The sequence below is a fragment of the Cervus canadensis genome, chromosome 13, assembly GCF_019320065.1.
Source record: "Cervus canadensis isolate Bull #8, Minnesota chromosome 13, ASM1932006v1, whole genome shotgun sequence".
Taxonomy (NCBI): Eukaryota; Metazoa; Chordata; class Mammalia; order Artiodactyla; family Cervidae; genus Cervus; species Cervus canadensis.
The window spans coordinates 8,529,965-8,554,170 of NC_057398.1; the positions used below are offsets into that span (position 1 = coordinate 8,529,965).

The 24,206-nt window shown below is 45.3% G+C and overlaps 1 protein-coding gene across 1 annotated transcript in view; it reads left to right on the plus strand.

Moving 5' to 3' along the window:
- Positions 1–23,595, plus strand: part of TRAF5 (TNF receptor associated factor 5) — a 43,483-nt gene extending 19,888 nt beyond the window's left edge. Inside the window, exons 2-11 of the mRNA XM_043485569.1 lie at positions 7,090–7,308; positions 8,288–8,345; positions 9,960–10,061; positions 12,676–12,840; positions 13,468–13,545; positions 13,885–13,959; positions 16,802–16,894; positions 19,291–19,431; positions 20,795–20,963; positions 21,618–23,595. Of these exons, the coding sequence (XP_043341504.1) occupies positions 7,091–7,308; positions 8,288–8,345; positions 9,960–10,061; positions 12,676–12,840; positions 13,468–13,545; positions 13,885–13,959; positions 16,802–16,894; positions 19,291–19,431; positions 20,795–20,963; positions 21,618–22,195 (1,677 nt within the window). The 5' untranslated portion in view covers position 7,090 and the 3' untranslated portion in view covers positions 22,196–23,595. The remainder of the gene's footprint in view (positions 1–7,089; positions 7,309–8,287; positions 8,346–9,959; positions 10,062–12,675; positions 12,841–13,467; positions 13,546–13,884; positions 13,960–16,801; positions 16,895–19,290; positions 19,432–20,794; positions 20,964–21,617) is intronic.
- The last annotated feature ends 611 nt before the right edge of the window (positions 23,596–24,206 follow it).

The following is a 24,206-nucleotide window of genomic DNA, read 5'->3' on the forward strand; positions in this document are numbered from 1 at the left end:
GGGGGTCACACTGGCTGAATGGGGGTTACCTTGGGGGGAAGCAGCACCTATTAAATCTCAAACAGGAGGCTTCCCTGGTGGCTCAGTGAAAAATCTGCCTGCCAGTGCTAGAGACACAGGTTCCATCCTCGATCCAGGAAGATCCCACATGGCGCAGAACAACTAAGCCCGTGCACAACTACTGAGCTTGCGCTCGAGGGCCCGGGAGCCGCAAGGACCGAAGCCCTCATGCCTAGAGGCTGTGCTCCGCGACAAGAGGAGCCCCTGCAACGAGAGGCCCGCACATCATGACTGAAGAATAGCCCCACTTGCTGGCCCTTGAGTTCTGAGATGCTACTCTTCCAGGAAGAAGGGTGACTAGCAGGGAAATGAAAACAAACAACAGACAATAACTAAAAACCAAATGAAAAAGAAGAGGAGGAGGAGGAGGGGGCTGAAAGAGGAAGAAGAAAAAGAAAAGCCCTTTATGGAGCATATTGCCGCTACAGGCGGAGAGACCTCCACGCAGCGACAAAGACCCAGCACAGCCAAGAATAATAAATAAACGGTCCCAAGTAGGGAGAAGCAGGGGCTGTGCTGGGGCAGGACCGGACAGCAGACTCCAGCACTAGCACCCCCACAACTATTGCTCTGGAACGTCTTATCTCTCCAGATGCTATGTTCCTTAGATAGATCTAAACCTGGTATGTCAAATGTCATCACTAAAATGACAGCCAATGTAAAAAAAAAAAAAAGGGCCTTGGGCAATTCTAAAACAATTATCCTTAGCCCAGAGAAAATGTGGCCATTCCTCGGAACCGTGTAGTTTATGGTGGAAGAGATGTTAGAGGTCGGCTGGTCTGAGTCACTGCCGTTGCCCTGAGGCTGGCCCTGGCTATGTCTCTCCCCACAGTCTCCACTTGCTATGCTTCCGTCCTGCCTCCTGTCCCACTGGTGCCCTCGTCACTTAGTCCTCCGCACTGGAACCCGAGGGTCCTCCTCCGTGTCCTCTCTCGCAGCCCTTCCATTAGACCCGTTTCGGAATCTACGCATTTTCTCTCAGAAACGCCTCACGAACACGGCTCTTCTCTGCCCCTGCCTTAGATCAGGCTGTCGTCATCCTTCTTTGGCCCGTTACGGTGCTGCTTTCCCTCAGCTTCCCGCCTGGGTCTGTCTTCTGCGTCTGTCATCCCCCAAAAGAGGAAAACCGTGGAGTGAAAACCGGGACTACTGACCGGCACCCCCTCATCCTTCACGGCGTGCTGTCCCCCCTCACCACGCGCCTCTCACAGGCGCTTCCGGAAGGGGATTTAGCTACACAGGAAACGGCTCCACCACGGGGGACGGCGAAACTGGGAAGCCACAGGGAGGCTGGAGTGAGGCCCTTCCAAGGGGACTCACGGCGGGAAGCTGCCCACCCGCTCTGGAGCTGACGGGACGAAGAAGAGAGGAGATGGTGTTTCCCGAGCTTAGGAGCTGGGGACCTGCCCGCTGGAGCTCGTCCACAGAGAGGGCGGCCACTGGCGGGGATGAAAGCCGCGGAGGAGCCCAGTCACTGTTGAGGTGCTGCCCAGCACCGAGGGATGCGGGGACAACCGCCTACGTCTCCGTTCCCCCCACCCTGCAGTCTCCTGCCAGTGTGCCTCATTGGCTGAACCGAGCCAGAAGCCGGGGAACCCTACAAACAGAGTTTTGGGGGGGGGACTCCCCTCACATTGGAGACCAGGGCAGAGGGTGGATCTGAGAGCAAGCAGGCAGATGACTGGTGTGTTCCCCTAATTCCAGTTCAGCTACAGTTAATCATTAAACTGTTCCAGAACTTTGTGATACCCTCTGGGAAATGGTTTTATCGCCTTCATTTTAGAAAATACCTCCTCCTTCTTCAAGACTAGCGGGGATGTTTTCTTCACTCTGGAATCAGCACACACCTCAGAAAGCGTTAGCTACCCCTCACCTGGGCTCCAGCAGCTTGTTTAGGTCTCTCTTGATGGGACTTGCCTCTATAGTGTTGTCAGGTATCATTCCCGGGTCTGATTTCCGCTGCTCCTCTTGGAGACCCTCAAGGGCAGACGTGTTGTCACAGGTATGCACGTTCTCAGGACCCAACCCAGGGCACGTAGGTGCTGAGTCCATGCAGGCATGTACAAACAAGGAAGCCCTGGGGTGTCTCCCCACCATGTCACAGCTGGTGAGTGGCAGAGCAGGGCTTCAGCCCAGGTCTCCAGTCCAGGGCCCTTTTCACTCTGGGATTTGATCTTGAATTTTCAAGGATCAGAAATTGAAAACCCTGAAGACAGTTCCTGGGCTTATGTATTATAAAGTAAAACATAATAAACATATAGAAGCACTCCTGAGTTTTGCAAACCTTCATTAATCTATACAATATGCTGGGAGACTGTGGCGATAGCATGGCCAGACAGGCACGGACCTTCCTATTTTTTGTTAAACCTGAGACTGAATTCTGCTAGACTTGTGTCCTTTTGATTCTAACTAAAGCCAAATGCATGCTGTTTCAGAATGTTAGTTTATTTATTATGTGTTCCCCAAAAATGAATAAGAAGAAATACCTAAGTGAAGAAGAAAAGTGGGGTCAAGTAGAGGCCCGGGATCTACCAGATATTAAAGCACATGACAAAGTTTCTCAAGAAAGGAAGAAAGAAGGGGAGGGAGAAAGGGGAAGAGGGAAGAAATAATTTAAATAGTGACATCACAGACTTTCTTTGGAATTTCTAGAAAGTTCTCAGATAAAAGATACATCCGTTTATGAAGCTTAAAAATAACATTTAAAAGGACCTCAGTAAGAGTTCTTAGGCAGCAGTTGGGATGTAATTTTCTCTTGTCTTTTTTTGGTTTGAGTTAATAACTCTTTAGTAGGAGGACCATTATAATTCCACTGATGGCAGGAATAAGGCACTGTATACTGCAGTAAGGAGATACACAAGCTCTAAAAGTAATTTTGATGATTTTTTTTCTTATTTGTAAGAAATCTTTGTTTGTTCCTGTTACGTAAGCTATTATACCCAGAGGGAAAAGATTTTAATAAAATGGAGCTCTTACTCATTTCCACTAAATAACCTCCTAGGAATGACAGAGTACCAGCTGGAAATGTTGAAGTGGTTAGAGAAATGTATTTGTTAGACAAAGAAACATCAGCCTTTATAGTTCTATTATTGGGGCTCTCTAACGTCAGTGAGCACGGTGCATCGATTCCGTTTTTGGAGCTGAGTCACAGGCCTGATGGAGCTTCAAAGGAAGGAGACAGACCCTGCCCTGGAAAAATTTACTGCTTGGTTCTGGTTGGCTAAGAACATTGCCCTGAAACATCGCAAGTCCTTATTATATAGAACAAAAGTGCTTATATTTTTGTGTGTCTAATGAGATAAAAATTTGATTGCGTAAAGACATATATTGGACAAGACAACATCTTGGAGAGTGAACAGGGTCAGTGGATGACCTAGGCATACTGACCAGGGCCGGGCCAGACACACAGTGGTAGCGTGAGTGTGGTCCTCCATGGGCCATTCAGCAGGTGGAAGGAGACTATCTGTGAGGGTCACATGCTGGGCCTGCTGGAATAAAGACTGACAAGGGGCAGGCCACCGGGCAGCCTGAGGAGCAGTAGTCCCCAAAGTGGACTTCAGGGGCCCTGAGGAGCGGCTGTTACTAGGACATGGGCTTTCCACAGCCAATGGACACGTACATCATTCAGGTATGTTTTGGCATAGAATTGACAACTGTCACTTGCAACTTTTCCCCAGGGAAAGCAGAAGTTTGGCATTTACCACCACACCATTTCCTGGAGCTCCCTGAGACCCTTTCAGGGGATCTGCATGGGCAAATTGTCTGCATAATAATACTAAGATGTCATTTTCCATTTTTACTCTTCTTTAATGAGTGTGCAGAAGCTACGTGACATGTGATAAAGCAACACACTGAATGCAGAGTAGATACGAATATCCAGCTATCTTAAGCCCAGAGATGTGCAAAAATATTTTTTTTAAATGCCACTCTTCTCACTAATTTTTTTCTTTTGGAAAATGATTATTTTTCATAAAAATATGAGTTATGTTAACATATAACATATAGCTCATTATTATCTTGTGTGCTCGAGTGCTAAGTCACTTCAGTTGTGTCCAACTCTTTGTTACCCTGTGGACTGTAGCCCGTCAGGTTTCTCTGTCCATGGGATTCTCAAGGCAAGAATACTGGAGTGGGTTGCCATGCCCTTCTCCAGGGGAATCTTCCCAACCCAGGGATCAAACCCACATTTCTTATGTCTCCTGCATTAGCAGGCAAGTTCTTTACCACTGAGCCACCAGGGAAGCCATTCCCTTCTCCAGGGGATCTTCCCGACCCAGGGATTGAACCCAGGTCTCCTGCATTGAAGGTGGATTCTTTACCATCTGAGCCACCAGGGAAATCCCATTATTATCTTAAAGTGAATTAATAAAGAGATTTTTTTTAGTTCCTCAATTTTAATCTCAAATATGGTAAATATTAATACATATAACCCATATAAGGAAAAACTCTTTGGGGTCCTCAAATTTCTTAAGGGATTTTATTTTGTGGAGTGGCTTTGGGTTCCTAACAAAATTGAGTGGAAAATAGAGAAGGATGGACAGACACTCAGATGAGTGCATTAGATTCTTGTGCTAAGAAAGAGGAGAGAATGTGGTGGAGGGGAACCCTAACTGTGTTTTGTACATCCTCCTGCCTTGTTCTGGAGTTGAATAGGCCTGTTGCTTTAGGGTATCTCTGTGAGGGCCCAAATTTAGATACTGTGTGACCCAGACATGAGCCTGGTCCTACAGGGGCAGAGAATGTGAGCTATCCTCCTGCTTGGGACTAGATGACACAGGGCAGGTCAGGGCAGTTGGGATAGGTTCTCCAGTCTTGGTTATCAGGTTGTGTGTGTAGATCAAGTGCTGTGCCTCTTTATCTTCATAACTAAAACTTTTGTTAAATCTCAAGAGTAAACCACGTTAAAAGGGGAACAACCACATCTTGGTCTGCTCACCTGCCACCCTTGAAGTTCTGTAGGAAACACATACAGAGAGGAGAAAGGTGGAACTTTGGTCTTAAACCCCAGGATAAGGGGGAGAAGAAAAAATCCCCTGGTCTGCTGAGCTTGTCCAGAGAGGGAAAGCTTGAATTGCTGAAAGAGGCCAGTTTCTTTCTCTGCTCCATTCGCCCGGGCCACAGCCCAGCCTCAGACCACGGCTGCAGTGAGACAGGCCCGCGGCTGACCTGGGCAGAGCTGAGGGTTGAGTGGGGCCGCTCCTGTCCCACCGATGTGGTCAGGCCACACACAGCTGCTCCCAGGCCCAGCTGGCCACATCAGCTACAGGAGACTCATGAGGGATCCAGAGAACAGGCCAAAGCAAGCAAGCCCGAAGGCCAGGTCTTCCTGTACCACAACCACACAGAAGGACGTCACTCCTGTCCATTCACCAAGGACCACCCATGCTCTCACCGTTTGCAGATGCTGAGAGCATCACTCCTGGCACTGGGCCAAGGGTAGCAGCATGCCTGCGGGGCAGGCAGAGCTCTTGTCAACCTGGGGACCACAAGTGGGGGTCCCCGTGGTCCTTAAATGTCCAGGTGTGAGGTGTCTGTGCTATTTCATAAGTAGAAGGGTCTAGAGTTTTCATCAGATTTTCAAAGGTGGGGGGAGTCCTTGCTCAGAAAAGGTTAAGAATCACTGTGTTATGACTCATTTATTTTTTTAACTGGAAGTTTGTACCTCTTAATTTCCCTCCCCTATTACCAAAAAAAAAAGAAAAAGAATCACCATGTTAGAGGCCAACACTGCTTATAGCTGCCCTGTTGAGGGTTTTGAAAAAAATTCCATTCAATAACATTAACTCAGCAAATAGCTGAGTTGTTCTCCACGCCTGGCTTGGTGCTGAGGGCTGGAAACGCAACAGTGAGCAAGGCCAGATGCTATCTGTTTGTCTCGGAGGATCGTAGATATAAATAAAATAACCACACAAATGCATATCCAGTCTCAAATCAAGCATTGCTCTGAAGGGAAAGAACCTGGTTCTGTGATAGATATAACAGTGGGTGAATAGCATTTTGGTTTTGTATATTTTTATATTTTTGGATAGGTAATATATTCAAAAATTCAGTAGGATTATATAGCAAAAATTCCACCCCTCACACATACCTTTACTCACAACCTCCAGCTACTCCTTGGAAGCTTTAAGTTGTTTTACAGACGAGTGAATTGGCCTCCTAGCAAATTAGGGGAAGAGAAGAAAGCTTACCTGAGAATATGAAACTTGAAATGAAATTTGAAACACGAATGTGAGTTAACTAATGAAGAGGACTGGAAGGGGATGGGGGAAGCACAGAGGCAACCGCTTGTGCAAAGGCCCTGGGGCTAGAGACAGCATGATATCTTAGAAAGAAAGCCTGTATGGCTGGAGTGCAGGAAGCAAGGGCAGGGGACGTCCAGGAAGCTACTGAGTGAGGAGTGTGCTCAGCGCTTTAACCTAAAAGCCCTGGGAAGCCACCGAATGATGAAGAGAGATAAACTTCCCTCATAGTTTTTTTGGGGAAAATATCACCCTGGCTGTAGTATGGAGAAGAGATTGGAAGGAAAAGCAGTTAATGGGCTTTTGTTCAGCTCAGGTGAGAAACAGTGTGGCTTGGTGGTGGTGATATATCTATATATTTTGCAAGAAATATATTGGCGTGCAAGGTTCTTGCTTGTTAACACAACATTTGTTTCAGTTTTCTCAACTGAGTGGAAGAAAAGTCCATAATGAGTTTATTCAGAATGTAGTTAACACTCGGATCTATTTTGTCCAAGCATGTAGCCCCACTGAAGGATAATTTAGCTCTTTGATGGACAAAGAGCTGAAAGTCTCATACAACCCTGCTAGAAGTCATCTGGTTTAGACTCCCACCCCAGCACCCCAAAGCCATCTATCTCCCTTCTGCAGGAGCCCTCCAGTGGCAGGAGGTTGTCACTGTTACACAGTCACGACAGAAGGCCCCTGTGGGTGATGTTCACCAATCAGGGAACAAATAATTAAAACACCCGATGGCTCTACCGGTTTTGGTGTTCGCACACTGAATTTTCCTTCTCTTCTGATCCCCCAGGATGGCCTATTTTGAGGAGCAAGGAGGTGTGCCCTGTGGCTTCACCCGCCAGAATTCTGGCAACTCCATTTCCTTGGACTTCGAGCCCGACGCGGAGTACCAGTTTGTGGAGCAGTTGGAAGAGCGCTACAAGTGTGCCTTCTGCCGCTCTGTGCTCCACAACCCCCACCAGACGGGCTGCGGGCATCGGTTCTGCCATCACTGCATCCTGTCCCTGAGGTGAGCGGGCGGGGCCTCCACTTTGGCCAGAAGCGGCCAGAGTGTCCCTGTGAGCGGCCGTCTGTGGCCGCTCAACTACGATCAGGGTTTCGGGAATTGCTGTGGTTGCCCACAGAACCACATGAGGATGGGCTCTCCCTAGGCCCTTCTCTGAGAGCCTGAGGAGTATAACCTTCATTTTCTTCCTGCTCTCCTACTGATCGTCACCTTTTCTTAAAATTCAGACCACACCCGTTTTGCATGCGAGGGCCAACCTTGGTGCACAGGCCATACGGGGAAGGACCTATCTGCCAAGAGGGTCTTTCTTGTAGGCGCCCTGACCTTCCCTTGCCTTGAGGCAGGGCTGGTGTCGCATCCAGAAGTTTCCTTGCTGCCCTGGATGCTGTCGACTCCTCAGCAGCTGGAAAACCTGGGTCGTGTCTTTTTGAGGGTGAAGACCAGGTGAGACATGGAAGCAGGCTCTGGGGGCCTATACAGGGGCACCACGGAAGTTATACCCTCCTGAGCTTGGAGAGGGGGTTATTGCAGCACATTCTCATTCATTCCTGGGTTTGTTCATTTGACACCTGGGTCTAAACAAAGCTCTGGTGCACAGAGGTGAAGAGTTGGAGGTTCAGTGCAAAACAGGACCCTCTAGAATCTTCTTTCTAGTGGAGGAGACAGGTGGTAGTGCAGTGTGATAGCATAGGACCACCAAAGGAACGTTGGCAGAGGACATTTGACTCTGCCTGCGGACTCCCTCTTAGACTCACGTCCTGGAGGATGAATGGGATTTTCAGGACTTTCACTGAGGAGGTGCTGAAATTGGGGTGCCAGAGGGCCCCTTCTGGAAAGAGGGAACAGCATGAGTAAAGATGGGGCCTGGCGTGCTCGGGGGGGACTTCAAGGGGTCAAGTGTGGCTGGAGCGGTGGGGCTGCTCTTAGAAAGGTTGTTGAGGTCAACCCTTAACTCTGGCTTCATGTTGATTTTTCTTTCCAGAGAACTGGATGCAGTCCCACTCTGCCCTGTAGATAAGGAGGTGATCAAATCTCAGGAGGTAAGATGATCCCTCGTTTGGGATGGAGCAGCCAGTGTCCTGGGTTGAACTGAACAGAGAAGTTGGAGCAGGAGAGCAGGAGGGGGACCCTTCCTTGGAGTCCATATTCCTCTGCCGTGTGGTCAGTTGGACCCCACTCCCACCCCTATTTGAAAGAGGAGTGTTTGGGTCCTTACTGAACCCCCAGGTCTTTTTTCCCACATACTCTTTACTCTTTTTCTATATAAGCTCCAGTTACTGTGAGTTGCTTGCAGAAATGAAACATCCTATTTCCTGGAATTCACTTTCTCATCTGTTTAGTCTCTCAAACTTTCTTTTATTAAGTCTAACGATAGCTTTATTGAGATACAATGGATATGCCATAAAATTTGCCTTTAAAGTATGCATGTTTCTGGGGTGTGTGCCTAGGAGCAGAATGACTGGGTCACATGGTAACTCTATGTTTAACATTCTGAGGAACCAGCAGGCTGTTTTCCAAAGCAGCATTCTTTCCAGCAAGGTATGAGAGTTCCTAATTTCTCTAGATCCTTGCCAAAATTTGTTGTGGTCCATCTTTTTGATTATAGCCTTCCTGGTGGTTATGAAGAGATACCTCGTGGTTTTGATGCTCTAGTGTTTGATGACATAGAGCATTATTTCATGTGCTTGGCTGATTGGATATCTTCTTTGTAGAGATTTCTCTTCAAATCCTTCACCCATTTTTTAAGTGGGTTATTTGTCTTTTTAGTCAAAAGTTTGTGTGCCTTCTCTTTGCTCTTATAATGTGTTTTCCGTATGCCTAGCTGTACTTGTGTCTGCCTCACCCACTAGCCAGGGATTGGCATACTACAACATGGGATTTGTTGGGACTGATCCAGCTTGCCACCTGTTTTTGTATGGCCTGTGAGCTAAGAGTGGCTTTTATATTTTTAAATCATTGAAAAAAATCAAAAGAAGGGCACACAGGAACTCTGTACTATTTTTGCAACTTCTTGTGAGTCTATTTCAAAGTAAAAATTTATAAATCAAAAGAATAATGTTCTGTAACATGTGAAAGTCATATGACATTCACATTTGTGCCCATAAATAACATCTTATTGGAACACAGGCATGCCCATTCACTAAAGTATTGTGTACAGCAGGGCTGAATAGTGGCATCAGAGGACATCGCAATGTGGCTGGCAAAGCCGAAAATAATTTACTCTCTGACCCTTTATTGAGAAAGTTTGCCAACCCCTGGCTTGTGCTGAAAAATAAGTCAGCAGAGCTTCAGTGATACCACCTGATGACTAATACGACGTTTACCCTGGGACAGGAAGCTGAAAGCATCGCCCCCATCCACAGCCCCACCTCCTGACCTTTGAGCATGTGGGGTCAAGTTCACCACCAGATTTCCCCCAGCTTCAGCCTACTGCAGTAAGCATTGAATTACCTGGCTTGTATGTTTGGTGGCCTGTCAGATGTATCTGAGACGGTCTTTTCTTATATGGTGGCGAATCTGGTATTTCCATTCCAACCACTGACTGGAAGTTTCCACCCAACTTTTGAGATGTACTGAAGACCAAATTAATAATAGATTCCTTCATGTTGCTCTAAAGCTTTGGAGTGTGTGAATCTATTATGTTTATCTTTTAGGTGTTTAAAGACAATTGCTGCAAAAGGGAAGTCCTCAATTTGTATGTGTTTTGCAAAAATGCTCCCAGATGTAATGCCAAGATTATTCTGGGACGATACCAGGTTGGTATTACTCATGAACAGTGTCTGCCATTTTCCAGTGTCTTGTACTGAACACATTTTTATGTGTCAGTTCCTGGGCTAAGCATGGAACCGGGTTTCGGTGGGTGGCCCTTTTGGTGGGTGGCCCTCGGAGAATTCTTGTCTAGCAACACAGTTGGCTACAGTGTAGCACTCCAAGGGCTAAGGTATGAAATGAATCTCACAAGAAGATTCATTTTGTATGGAACACATGGAGAACATACCAATGTGTGCTAGACCTTGAATTACAGGTCAGGGTTCATTGATTCAAAAGAGAATGGGACATGCTGGGCAAAAGAAATGGTCGAGCCAAGGGCACGTCATTTTTGGAAAATTGTGAAGGATTTGAGATTCCAGGGCATGACTGCAGAAAGACATTAGTTGTAAGGGGTCCCTGCCCGGAAGCATTGCAGGTGCTGGGGTGGGTGTTTCCTGGTTGCTATGGGCCCTGCTGTCTTAGAGTTTGTGATCTAAAGGGAGATGACACAGACCAGAACAGCTAGGATGAAGTGTGAAGGTGAAGCGTGGGTAAGAGATGCGGACAAACAAGGTATAGGGGAGGTGACGGGTTGTCAAGTTCCTTTCAGATGAAACTGCCCTCCCTCACTCTCCCATCCATCAGCAGAAAGTCGTTAAATGGGAAACAGGACACGCGGCTTTGCCAGAGCAGGCCCAGGTCAGGTTCCATCACCCCATGCGTGAATATGAGGCAGACGTCTCTAGCTTCCAGGGAACTGCGTGGAGACTGCTGCAAGTTGCCCCTCCCGCCCCCCCCCCGCCCCGCCCCCGTCCCCACACCACGTTGTGGAAGGTATTTCTAGTGATTCAGTCGTTTCCCCAGCATTCCTCCAAACCCCCAGGCACTGAGCTCAGAAATGTGTAGATGATTTCCTTGTTAACCCAAGAATTTCTTTGGACATTCAGGAAAGGTTTTTGTGTTTTCCTGAGACAGTCCCTCACCACTTGTTTTGATAGTCAGGTCCGATAGTAGGGTCTCTTGACCAACTTGGTTGTCCCTAAGCCTGAGAAGGAAATGAGGTTAGCTCTCGTGACCAGATCATCAGCTTCTGGAGAATAGCAGCTGGTTTTCTCTTCACCTGTTTCTTTTGTGTTAATATTTCCTCTTACTCCCTGTTTTCCGTCACTTGTGTGGTAAGCTGTAGGATTTCACAGGATGCAGAGTCTTGAGGAATGTTGACTGTTTTGGTGACAGCTGAGGGGTAGCATCCGTGAATTTTGGAGAAGATGTAGATTTCAGCTGTCACTGTCATTACTAGAGGCAAAGGAGAATAGCTATCATGTTTATTTACTTCCTGTAGAAAAACTATGTGCCCTTTTTTTTTTCTTCCTTCAGAGGAGGGGTCAGCAAACTATTTCTCTCAGGAGCCAGATAGTAAATATTTTACACTTTGCCAGCCAGCGTCTGTCGCAGCTGCCTGACTCTCCCATCTTGGAGGGAAAGCAGCCATAGCCAACATGGGAAGAAATACGGGTGTTCTCAGTTACACCTTATTTACAGAAACAAGTAGTGGGCCAGGTTAGGCCCAAGGGCTGTAGCTTGCCAGCCGTGTTTTAAAGGATCTTGTGGTGGGGAACAAGCCCACTAGAATTTTGATACCTTGTCAGCATCACAGGAACTTGCAGTGTTATCCCCAGGTCTTGTTAAGACTTGCCTGCTTATAAACGTCTGTAACATGAACAACACTGGACCAAACCTTGTCCATGTCATCATTTTCTAATATGCTGGTTATGAATATCTCCTGACTTGACAAGACTGACCCAAGCTTCTCCTGGGCCTGGGATTCTGATCCCTGAATTCCTCTCACTGCTTTGCTTTACTGCCTCTGGGACAGCTCCCTCTCCCTGTCCTTCCTTCCTCCAGTCCTTCCCCTTCCTTCACTTATTTAGGAGCTGGCCTTTTCTTCCCTCTCGGCTCTCTGTTTCGGCTTTTACCACCTGGGGCTTCCCTGGTGGCTCAGCGGTAAAGAAAACACCTGCCAGCGCTCTGGATGCAGGTTTGATCCCTGGGTCAGGAAGATCCCCTGGCTACCCACTCCAGTATTGTTGCCTGGAGAATCCCCATGGACAGACGAGCCTGGTGGGCTACAGTCCACAGGGTCGCAAAGAGTTGGACACGACTGAGCGACTAAGCAACAACAGCAGAGTGCAGAGATTAGGACTTGGTGCCGGGGGTGGGCATGGAGGGCACACAAAAGAAATGGCCTTGACCGAGCTGGTAAATTAATTGGCAAAGCTAAGGAAGATGTTCAGGGACTAACCTGAGAATGTGAGCAGGTTAGTAGATGATCTAAGATAAACTTAGCATGCTGCTTTCATCACCCATCTTCAAAGCCCTGTCCTCCAGACCAGGCTGGCTTTCTCAGCCTCCACGCAGACGGCCCTCTGCATGCCCCGTCCTCAGCAGAGGCAGCAGGTGGCCTCTGCAGGGAGCTGTCCTTCCCCCACCAACCGTCCCAGCTTGTCCTCCTGCTGCCCCGGGGTCCTCCCGCCTCCGCCCTCCCCAGGCCTTGCAGCCCGCTCCCCTTCCCAGTGCCCTGCTCCGCGTGTCCCACTGGCCTGTTGTTACCTGTTGCAGGACCACCTTCAGCATTGCCTGTTCCAGCCTGTGCAGTGCTCTAATGAAAACTGTCAGGAGCCAGTCCTTCGCAAAGATCTGAAAGAGCATCTGAGCGCATTCTGCCGGTTTCGAGAGGAAAAATGCATTTATTGCAAAAAGGAAGTGGTAGTCATCAATCTACAGGTAAAAAAAAAAAAAAAAAAGAAGCATCTTTATGGGACTAAATTCTATCTGAGTGGTCACAGTAAATCAGATGGGATACCAGAAGCACTTTTCTGAATTTATTTTTGTGCAGAAAGAGGTCTAAAGAATAACTTATCTGAGGGGTCTATAAAAAGCTGAAAGCCTTCTTGGTAGGACTCTTTTCATGTGTCATTGGCAAAAATGCTGTTTGATCACCTGCTGAGTGTGAGTGGGCCAGGAGTGACACTTGGAGCTGAGTCACAAGGAGGGGACCACACTCTCTGACCTCAGGATGCTCTGACAGTTGGCGAGGCAGGATGCAGGCGTAAGAAGAAAGCGTGGGTACCTTTTACATGTGCCAAAGGAGCCATGCTAGTGACACGCATTGTCTGTCTTCTGTCAGCCCCATGACCTCTGACCTTCTTTGGAATAACTGGAAAATTGAATTCATTTATACTGAGAAAACAGCCATCTGGAACCTTTTTGGCACTAGGCTGTACCGTCTTATAGAGGGTGAGCCACATTGCATAGATCCCCAAGGGGTCATATATACACACACTCTGAGGACATACAGGGAGCCTTTGGAAGCCAGGCTGGCTTTAGTTCAGCACCCTTTCATTGTTTCAGAATCATGAGGAAAACTTGTGCCCTGAGTACCCAGTATCTTGTCCCAACAAGTGTTTGCAGATCATTCCAAGAACTGAGGTAAGTGTAAATAATTCTCTCAGTGATTTTATGTAAGATAAAGTTTCAGTAATCATTGCGGTGTGTTTGATAAAATCGCATAGGCGGGGGCCCGAGGCTTACCTTATCCTCATGATGACCATGGTTTTGTTTTCCCTCACCTTCTCCCTGAGAATTCTTCTCCCTGAGGATTCTCTGTTTTCATGTTAGCTCTCCTGGCCCCAGCCTCAGTTTGGCGTTTTTTCCTTCTGTTTCCTGTCTTCTCCCCAAGCCACCCTTGGCTCCCTGCTGACTGCAGTTATACCAGGTAGCTAGGGAGTCAGGATGCATTTCTACAGCCTGAGACTGTCTATTTCACAGGTGGATGAACACCTGGCCATGTGTCCTGAAGCTGAACAAGACTGTCCTTTTAAGCACTATGGCTGTACTGTAAAGGTATGGAGTAATTGTGTCTGTCTGCCTTCTGCTGTATCATTCATTTGTCGAGTTCATTTTACTCTTTGATTCCATTCATGGTACAGGACATTCAGTGTCTGTGAAACTGTAAGACTGGCAATAACTAGTGGTTACCAGTGGGGAGAGGGAAGATGGGAGTAGGGAATTAAGGGATACAAACTACTATGTATAAAATAAATAAGCTAAAAGTATATATATAATGCACAAAGGGAACATAACCAATATTTTATAATAACTATATATGGAATAGAGAAAAAAGACTGACAATTATATTAGGGTTCTCCAGAGAAACAGAACAATTAATTTATATATATATACATAAAATTTATAATACCTACTTTTTGAAGTTTGCTTATATCTATGAAAATAAAAATGTGACCTGACACATTGACCTTGCAGTTCTACTGCTAGGAATTTATTTCACAGATATCCTTTCATAAGTATGCAAAGATCACACACCTACACAAACACACATACACATAAATACATCTTGTCCATGGGGGATAGATTCCAAGAGCCTCAGTGGATGTCTGAAACCATGCTGCCTGCCCAGTCACTTCAGTCGTGTCCAACTCTGTGCGACCCCATAGACGGCAGCTCACCAGGCTCCGCCATCCCTGGGATTCTCCAGGCAAGAACACTGGAGTGGGTTGCCATTTCCTTCTCCAATGCATGAAAGTGAAAAGTGAAAGTGAAGTTGCTCAGTCATGTCCGACTCTTCGCTTCCCCCTGGACTGCAGCCTACCAGGCTCCTCCATCCATGGGATTTTCCAGGCAAGAGTACTAGAGTGGGTTACCATTGTTAGTACCAAACCCTATATCCCCTATAACATACATAAGATAAAGTTACACATTTATAAATTAGGCACAGCAAGAGGATATCTGAATTGCCAGCATCATTTGGGACCAAATTATTGAATAAATAAGGGTTACTTGACCACAGCATTTAACTGCAACAGTTAATCTGATAGCAGAGATGGCTAAGTGACTAATGGGTGGGTAGTATGTATAGTTTGGATACCTGGACAATGGGATCACTCACCTCTGGGCAGGACAGAGCAGGAAGAAACAAGATTGCATCATGCTACTCAGAACAGTTCACAATTTAAAGCATTAATTATTTTCTAAAATTGTCTACTTAATATTTTTGGACCATAATTAACCATGGGTAACTGAAACCACAACTATCAAAACTCTGACTAAGCTGGGACTACTGTATTTAGCAAAAAAAATCCACAACAGTGAAATATATATATATATAGAGAGAGAGTCATATTTTGGAGTACTAAGCATCTGATAAAAAGCATGAGGTATATATTTTAAAAATTACTTACACTATGACCTCACTGTGTTGAAAATGTATATATGTCTTCGCTGACTCTGGTGAGTGAGATTAGGGAATTGGATGTGGAGATGAGGAAAGGGGACTTCTACTTTTCATTCTACATCTTCCTATGTTGTTTGACATAAGCATCCCGTAGCATGCTCAGTCACTTCAGCCCTGTCCAACTCTTTGTGACCCCATGGACTGTATCTCGCCAGACTCCTCTGTCCATGGGATTCTTCAGGCAAGAATACTGGAGTGGGTTGCCGTGTCCTCCTCCAGGGGATCTTCCCAACCCAGGGAACAAACCCACGACTCCTGTGTCTCCTGCATTGCAGGTGGATTCTTTACCACAGAGACACTGGAGGAGCCCTTGACCCAAGCATATGTTAGTTACTCTTATTAAAAAAAAAAAAAACTATTTTAAACATGTTTTTAAAAAATCAGTGGAGAGTCCATAAATGTGTCACATATCAAACCGTGGTTGTCTTGGCTACAGAAAGGATGGGGTTTACCTTCCTCTCACGTGAAACACAGAATTGCTTTCCAGTTCTGAAAGGAATCTTCTTTACATTTAGGCTCAAGCTCCCATTTGGATTGTATTCGAGGACTTACCTTAGTACCAGAGCTGGGGATGGCTGGGGGAGTTGTGCTCTGGAAGAGGGCCAAACCTAAACTGAAATGAAATTGATTATAAATGTTTACTTAGAGTCTATGGGTCACCCATACCATTTGCTTTTATTAGTAATAGAGTCAATCTGCAATGAAATTTTAAGGATCAGGGAAAAAGTAACCATTTGTTCTTGCAAACATATAATTTTATTTTGAGGGCAACAAAATTTTCATGGGCTGAAACTACAGTTCAGGTCACCTTCTGCCTGTAATAGCAAGTGGTAGCAAGATAAAAAGTGGTAGAGAAGTTTGCTCAGTAGGCTGATCAGGAGGTAGCCCACCAAGGAGATAGGTTTTATATGGGAATAGTTGAGAGGTGATAATAACTACACTTAGCCCTCAATCATATACTCCGAGAGCAAGGAAAGGCTTCCCAGGTGGCACTAGTGGTGATGAATCTGCCTGCCAGCACAGGAGATACAAGGACTTGGGTTCAATTCCTGGGGTGGGAAGATCCCTTTGAGGAGGAACTGGCAACCCACTCCAGTATTCTTGCCTGGAGAATTCCATGGACAGAGGAGCCTGGCGGGCTACAGTCCATGGGGTTGCAAAGAATCAGATGCAGCTGAACGTCTGAGCACAGCACAGGGCAAGGAAGGAAAGCAGCATTAAGAATTTTGACAGTGGCCTGACTCTCCGTGTCTCCTGGGTACCAAAAAAATCGTAAAGATGTAAAAGGAGCCTGGGAGGGATCCTTTTCCCTGAAACCCACCTTGAGACAAGTCAGCAAAGTTGTTAAAGTTCTGCTTTTGCAGAATATCCTGCCACCACCCTCATGTTGGAAGCCTTTCAACAACCTGACTCACGATTCTCTTCATCTTAAAGGATAAACGGGGGAACCTTCAGGAACATGAGCGTTCGGCCTTACGGGACCACATGCTTCTGGTTTTAGAAAAGAACTTCCAACTAGAGGAGCAGGTAAACATTCAAGGGTTCAAATATAAAGGGAGGCAACAGAATCACTGGGATTTCTACTTGTTGGCATTTTTATAGCCTCTTCTGTTTTAAGTGGAAGTCTACTGGAGGTAGATGTTTTTCTACTAAGTGACCAGACAGACTTCTAGGATTAGAGCACATTAAACTGGAAAGTGCCTTTGAGATCTTTGGGTCTAGCTTCCTCAACCAACAGAGGAAATAACTAAGTTCAAAGAAATTTTGATGTGTTTATGACTTCAAGGGGCAGAATTCAATCTCAAACCCATGTCCCCTGATTGTCAGTCCAGTGTTCCTCAGGGTACACCACACTGCCTCTCTGCAGCCTATCCATACACCTCTTGGTTATTCCCTAGTAGGAACCTAGTAGGTGTTTGGCATTTTTAAATGAAATCAGTATTACCTTGAAACAACGTTTGACTATCTGTTCTGGGCACTGTGGGTATTATACATTTTGTAATAAGTCCTAACTTACTAACTTTGCAACCTAATCAATGCATATGTACATATTTATTTCACTGAATTGTGATTATCAAGTGAAATTATGTGTGCAAATGGCAGCCGTAGTCCCTGGTATATTCATAGTGGACAGCATTCAATGCTGATTCTATTGAGTAATTATTCCAACAGTTCATCATTTTGTTAGGGCATCACAGAGGATCAGACTTTTAAAACCCTGGTAGGGAAGGAAACCATCCATCTGCATAGAGGGCGCTGAGTTTTACTGCTACAGATTATTTTATGTTGTCTGATTCCATGTTAAAGTAGGTATGTGAGTTTCAGGGTCAGATGGTGGAGAAAATAGAAAGCCTGATTAAACTGTAACTTTGGTAGAAGGCATGCTGCCTCCAGCCTTTCTCAAGTTCTTTCCGTAACAGTTGCCTCCTTCAGCTATCCATTCATTCAACAAACATGTGCCGTGTGTCAGGTACAAGGCTAGTCGCTGTGGACACTGGGTCAGGGGAGACCCAGCACCTACCCTTGAAGAGCTCACCAAAATGTAGATGTATAAGACGCTGTCCCCGTAGCAAATGGGATGGGGGTGCCCTGTGTTGGGGTACAGAGGCTGCAGCAGGTTGCCCTGTGGGAGTGCGTAAGGCTTTTAAGGCTTTTACAAGCTGTACTGTCTTGAAGAAAGAGAAGGTCAGTTAAAATGTTGTGGGAAGAGGATAGTCCAGAAGGGGAAAGTTTATCCTTCATAGTATGAAGTATGATTTGGAGGCAAACAAGGCTAAAGACAGGGGGGAATGTTCATTCATTCATTCAGTAAATATTTAGCAAGCACCCACTGGTGCCAGGCCCCAAACCAGTTGCTGGAGCTCCAGTGGACTACAGGCCCCATGCCAGGCCAGCCCCTGCAGAGCTGCCTTCAGGCGTGTGTGTGTGTGTGTGTGTGAGGGACGGTGTATGACGGCTGAGAAGCTACCATAGCAGCCAGCTGGGAGACAGGCCAGGCTGCAACAAGGTACAGGGAGAAGTGGTTGTAAGAGTTGTTTTGTTTTGTCAGGAGTTAAAGTTGGCAGGTACTGCTGATTGAATGGATGCAGGGGTAAGAGAAGGTTGTCTAGGATCACTCAGAGGTTTTTAGTTATTTCCCTCAAAGGGATTACAAACTCTGAGAGGTGGTGTGTTTCGCCACTCACTATACCACGAGCAGTATAGTAGGCAGGTTAAACTCTCTGCCTCTGTTTCCTTATCTATCAAATGAGGCTGACCGTCGTATCCAACCCATGGGGTTCTATGAGGATTAAAAGAGCTAATGAATATGATATTTGGATGGTAAATTGCAGCTATTACTGTTGACACCGTGCATACAGCATCTAATGTGGTGTGGTGATCTGAATTCTGTGGTTGTTTAGTAGTAGTAGTAGTTAGTTGCTCAGTCGTGTCCAACTCTTTGCAACCCATGGACTGAAGTTCACCAGGCTCCCCTGTCCGTGGGATTCTCCAGGCAAGAATACTGGAGTGGGTTGCCATTTCCTTCTCTGGAGGATCTTCCCGACACAGGGATCGAACCCAGGGCTCCTTCACTGCAGGCAGATTCTTTACCCTTTGAGCTACAGGAAGTCCTGGTTGTTTAGTAAGTGCATGCTAAATGAAAGACAAGAACCAGTTCAGCAAATTTAGTCAAGTGACGTCACTAGCATGAGATGATCCATCAAAGTGTGTTACACACAGCAAAGGCTGGCAAGAAATCTGTGGATCTCGCTCTCTTTTTTTGAAGTAACTTCAAACATTTTCTTAGAATTATATAGTAAATATGTGTATATATTTTTCCTTAAAATACTTTCTTACCTGTAGTATTTTCCTAGAACTATATTCAAATTATTTTAACTTGGCTACATGCATTTAAATGACTTCATTCATATTCCTGTTATTAGATTTCTGACTTATATAAGAGCCTAGAACAAAAAGAAATAAAAATCCAGCAGCTAGCAGAAACGGTAAAGAAATTCGAAAAGGAGTTCAAGCAATTTGCGCAGTTGTTTGGCAAAAATGGAAGCTTCCTGTCAAATATGCAGGTGAGAAATGGCCTTTCTATTCATAACCAAGATTTAACCTCACAGCCAGTTAGTTTTTTAACTAATTGTTTAAATGGAAAAACTAACTTTTTAAATGGAGATAATTTCAAGTGTGCAAAACTAAGATAGTACAAAGAACACCTGTGTGTTCTGCACCCAGATTCACTCATTGACAGTGTTCTGTCCCATTTGCTTCCTTCATCCTGTCTCCCCCTCCTCATCCCAACCCTGTCCTCAGCCCCCATCCTGTCCCTGTCTCTCTCTCTCTTTTTGGGTGTTCTTTCTGAACCCTTTGAGAGTAAGCCATCTATTATAGCCCTTTACCCCTGCATACTTCGCAATGTATTTCCTAAGAATAGAGATCTTTTACATAACCGAGTACACTTAGCCATGTCAGTACACATTTACACTGGTACAGTACTTTTACACAATTTATGGCAATGAGGGTTGTCATTATTGACCGAGTATTAGTCACCTGATTTCAGATTTATTGAGAGCATCTGTAGTTCTGAATTTTGCAGTCAACAAAGTGAAACTATTAATTCCTTTGGGAAGAAAATGCTTTAAACATCACTAAAATAGAGCAAAAATTACTTTGTAAATCATGAATGTTAAATAACCATAAATAGAGATTTCTAAATAATAATGTCTTTATTGTGATTATAAAATTTATGGTGCGAAATATTTCATAATGTGACATGGGCAGTCTTTTTGAGGATTATACCAGAAAATGTAAGCCATATCATTTCCATACTTTGTCCACATACTGTATGGATGTGTGTGTGTGTGGAAATCCATCAATTATTATTATCTTAATTCTGGCCTTTTTCTAACACAAAAACCAGTCAAGAGTGAAGGCGCCGAGGGCAGGAGAAATACGGTTTTATTTAATCCCTTCATCTAAAGAGAGCAACCAAATGTTCAGGCCTTATCTTGGGGCGCTGAGTACCACCTGCAGTGCTCAGACCGGAACAGATGGGCCTTCTTCCAGCACATTCTCTGCCCTCTCACAGAGTGGGAGTGAATCAGAAGCATTGTGATGGAGAAGGAAGTGATAAGGCAAGAGGACAGTCAGGGAGAACATAAATATAAAGATAGGTTAAAGAACCAGGAGGAGAAAAGTCCAAGGGAGAAGTAAGACTCAGATGAAGAACAGTTCAAAGATTTGAAACAGGAGCCGAGATACTGCAGGGGGGAGGAAGGTATTAGGTGATTCATCTCTCTGACATCCTCTCTCTTCTGAACCGTGCATTTTTTCACTGCATTAATTGGTTAATTCAAGGTGAAATGTTTGAGTTGAAAAATGTGATCTCAACGAATCATTCACGTTTTTTTGACATGATGATCCATTTTGTACTGAAAGGTTCTTGCTAGTCACATTGACAAGTCGGCTTGGCTAGAAGTTCAAGTGCGTCAGTTATTACAAATGGCTAACCAGCAACAAAGTAAATTTGATCTGAGGCCTTTGGTGGAAGCAATTGATACAGTGAAACAGAAAATCACCCTGCTAGAAACCAATGACCAAAGACTAGGTATGTCTGTTTTCTGCTTCTCTTCGGGTGCTTCATGACTTCTGCATGTGTTCACGAAAACAAGCAAATAGGCCAATGGAAAGGCACAGCCGTCCAGGGTCAACGGTGCTGAGTCTGGTATTTGTGAAACAGAACAACATGAGGTTCTGGCCACTCAAACAAAATTGATGAAGGGCCCTGAGTGGAAACTGGAACAAGGACAGGGTAGAGATGGGCCAGGAAATTCCAAGAACAGGAAATGATGGTTTTTTAAGGAGAGTAGACAATGAGAAGGCTAGGGGAAAGATGTGGTGGGGAACATTGTTTCAAGTATAGAAAAGCAGAGACAAGTTTGGCTGTTTAAAAGCATCCCAGTTAGAATGTAGTGGGGCTTACCAGCAAAAGTCTGCTAGACACGTGCTGAGAGGGTCTTCTCTACACTTCAGGGAGCTTCAGTTCAAGAGGACGCATTGGGGTTTTCTTGGGGCCAGTCTTTCCAAGACATGAGAATCACGGAGTCAGTATTATTAATATGGATGGCACATTGGTGGACACTGAATTCAGTTCATCTTGGGGGAGTCAGAATTCTGTTGGTTCTCTTTGGATAACCAAATTTCACTTTGGGCATATTTGAAAGACAGCTTTAAGGCCTTCAGAATCTTTTTTTCTTTGCAGTTGTTTTGGAAGGGGAGACTAACAAACATGATGCCCATATTAATATTCATAAAGCACAGCTGAATAAAAACGAAGAGCGATTTAAGCTGCTGGAAAGTGCCTGCTATAACGGAAAGCTCATCTGGAAGGTGACGGACTACAAGCTGAAGAAGAAGGAGGCGCTGGAGGGACACACAGTATCCATCTTCAGCCAGCCCTTCTACACCAGCCGGTGTGGCTACCGCCTCTGCGCCAGAGCCTACCTGAACGGGGACGGGTCTGGGAAGGGGACGCACCTGTCCTTGTACTTTGTGGTGATGCGAGGGGAGTTTGACTCACTGTTGCAGTGGCCGTTCAGGCAGAGGGTGACCCTGATGCTTTTGGACCAGAGCGGCAAAAAGAACCACATTATGGAGACCTTCAAGGCTGATCCCAACAGCAGCAGCTTTAAGAGACCCGATGGGGAGATGAACATCGCCTCTGGCTGTCCTCGCTTTGTGGCTCATTCCACTTTGGAGAATGCCAAGAACACCTACATTAAAGATGACACCCTCTTCTTGAAAGTGGCTGTGGACTTAAGTGACCTAGAGGACCTCTAATCATTGCTTCCGGGGGATAAAAGGATTCCTTGAATCCAGAACCTTTGGTTAATGTAGTGACTGGATCTAGGCTCAGTACACATTTGTACTTGGCTTTTTGTCCTTAACGTGTGAAGTCATTTTAAGGTTTCTCAAGTGCTGTCTTCTTTTTACATTTTATTGTCCCAGTTTGAAACTTAAAATACTCAGACTATCTTCTCATTATTTATATTTTTGTATCTCTTGAAAGACGTTAATTTTCTTAACGTAAGGACTGCTGCATACCTCTTTAACTGGTGCTTAGTGTGGGGTCTCAGGGTCTCAGCCTTCTATAATATTAAATGTCTTTGAGGACACAGATGTATTAATAGAACTTCCAGTCAAAAGTGCTTTGGTATTTTCATATTTGGCCTGTAGATTCTAGAACTGACCTTAGCCTACAAAAGCTATCTTTTAGGGTAGGCTATTTCAGTTAAGTAGATGAGTTGTTGTTGTTATTTAGTCATTATGTCATGTCCGACTTTTTGCGACCCCATGGACTACAGCCCACTGGGCTCCTCTGTTTGTGGAATTCTCCAGGCAAGAATACTGGAGTGGGTTGCCGTTTCCTCCTCCAGGGGATCTTCCCAACCCAGGGACTGAACCTGTGTCTCCTGCTTGGCAGGCAGATTTTTTAACCTGTGCCACCAGGGAAGCCCAAGTAGATAGGTAGTGTACTTCGAAGTCAGTATACCCAGTTTGGATCAAACTTTTTTAGGTTAAATACTGTATTGTGGAAGCTAGTACACTTTTAATATTTTCATGAAATTTACCAGTAGTCAGCAAGAATAGTTTTGCAAGGCTGCATAAGAACTTGTGAATAGAGTAAGTATTTTCATTCTTCCTGCTGAAGTAAAGCAGAAAACACTGCATAGTATATATATACATATAATGATTTACAGCCATCCAGCTAAAGTTCGTATCTTATTAGGTCCAACCACATGAAAAAACTGTTTATAAACAAAATGATCAAATATTAGCAATTTCATAAGATTCAACTTAATAAATAATATATACATGCATGTTTAAACATAGCTTAGAAGTATTTTGGTAGTTATAGTAAATTAATATGAGGATGGGCAATATTTAGTATATGATGGAGAAAGTGTCATATGGATAAGAGGAATTAAAACCTAGGGAGAACACCATTACCATTTGCTCTGGTATGAGAACTCCCATCTGAAATTGATGGCTAAGAAGAGTGTCTCTTTTTCTTTTGAGTAGAATTTTGAGTTCATAAATTGGTATGAAAATTGGCATTTATGTAAACTTATGCTGTTTTTTGTCAAAGTCCTGAGTACTTTGTGAAGGACGGAAAGATCATGTTCCTCTGTATCTATCTGTATGGGTCTGAAAGTGTAAATACAAGTCTATACAAAGTCCTTCTGACTCTTGACATGGTGGTAGTAGTGTAGTCGTGTCCGACTCTTGCAACCCCAGGGACTGTAGTCTGTCAGGCTCCTCTGTCCATGGGATTTCCCAGGCAAAAAATACTGGAGTGGCTTGCCATTTCCTTTTTCAGGGGATACTCCTGATCCAGGGATCAAATCAGCATCTCCTACATTGGCAGGCAGATTCTTTAGCGACCGAGCCACCAAGGAAGCCCTGACTCTTGATGAGCCTGAAGTGAAGTCATTCAGTCATGCCTGACCTTTGTCCTGACCACATGGACCGTAGCCTGCCAGGCTCCCATCCATGGGACTTTCTAGGCAAGAATACTGGAGTGGGTTGCCATTCCCTTCTTCAGGGGATGTTCCCGAACCAGGGATCAAACCTGGGTCTCCCGCACTGCAGGCAGACTCTTTACCACCTAAGCAAGCAGGGAAGCCTGGACTCTTGATAAGCCTGAGCTTAACCCAAAACTACCCAGTTTTCCTGGGCCCTCACTCTTGTTATGCCACTGAGCACTGCCCACACTAGGCTGGCTCCCTTGAGCGTGTACGGGCAAGCAGCTCACTCAGTGATGACCACATACCTCACAACTCTTGATCGA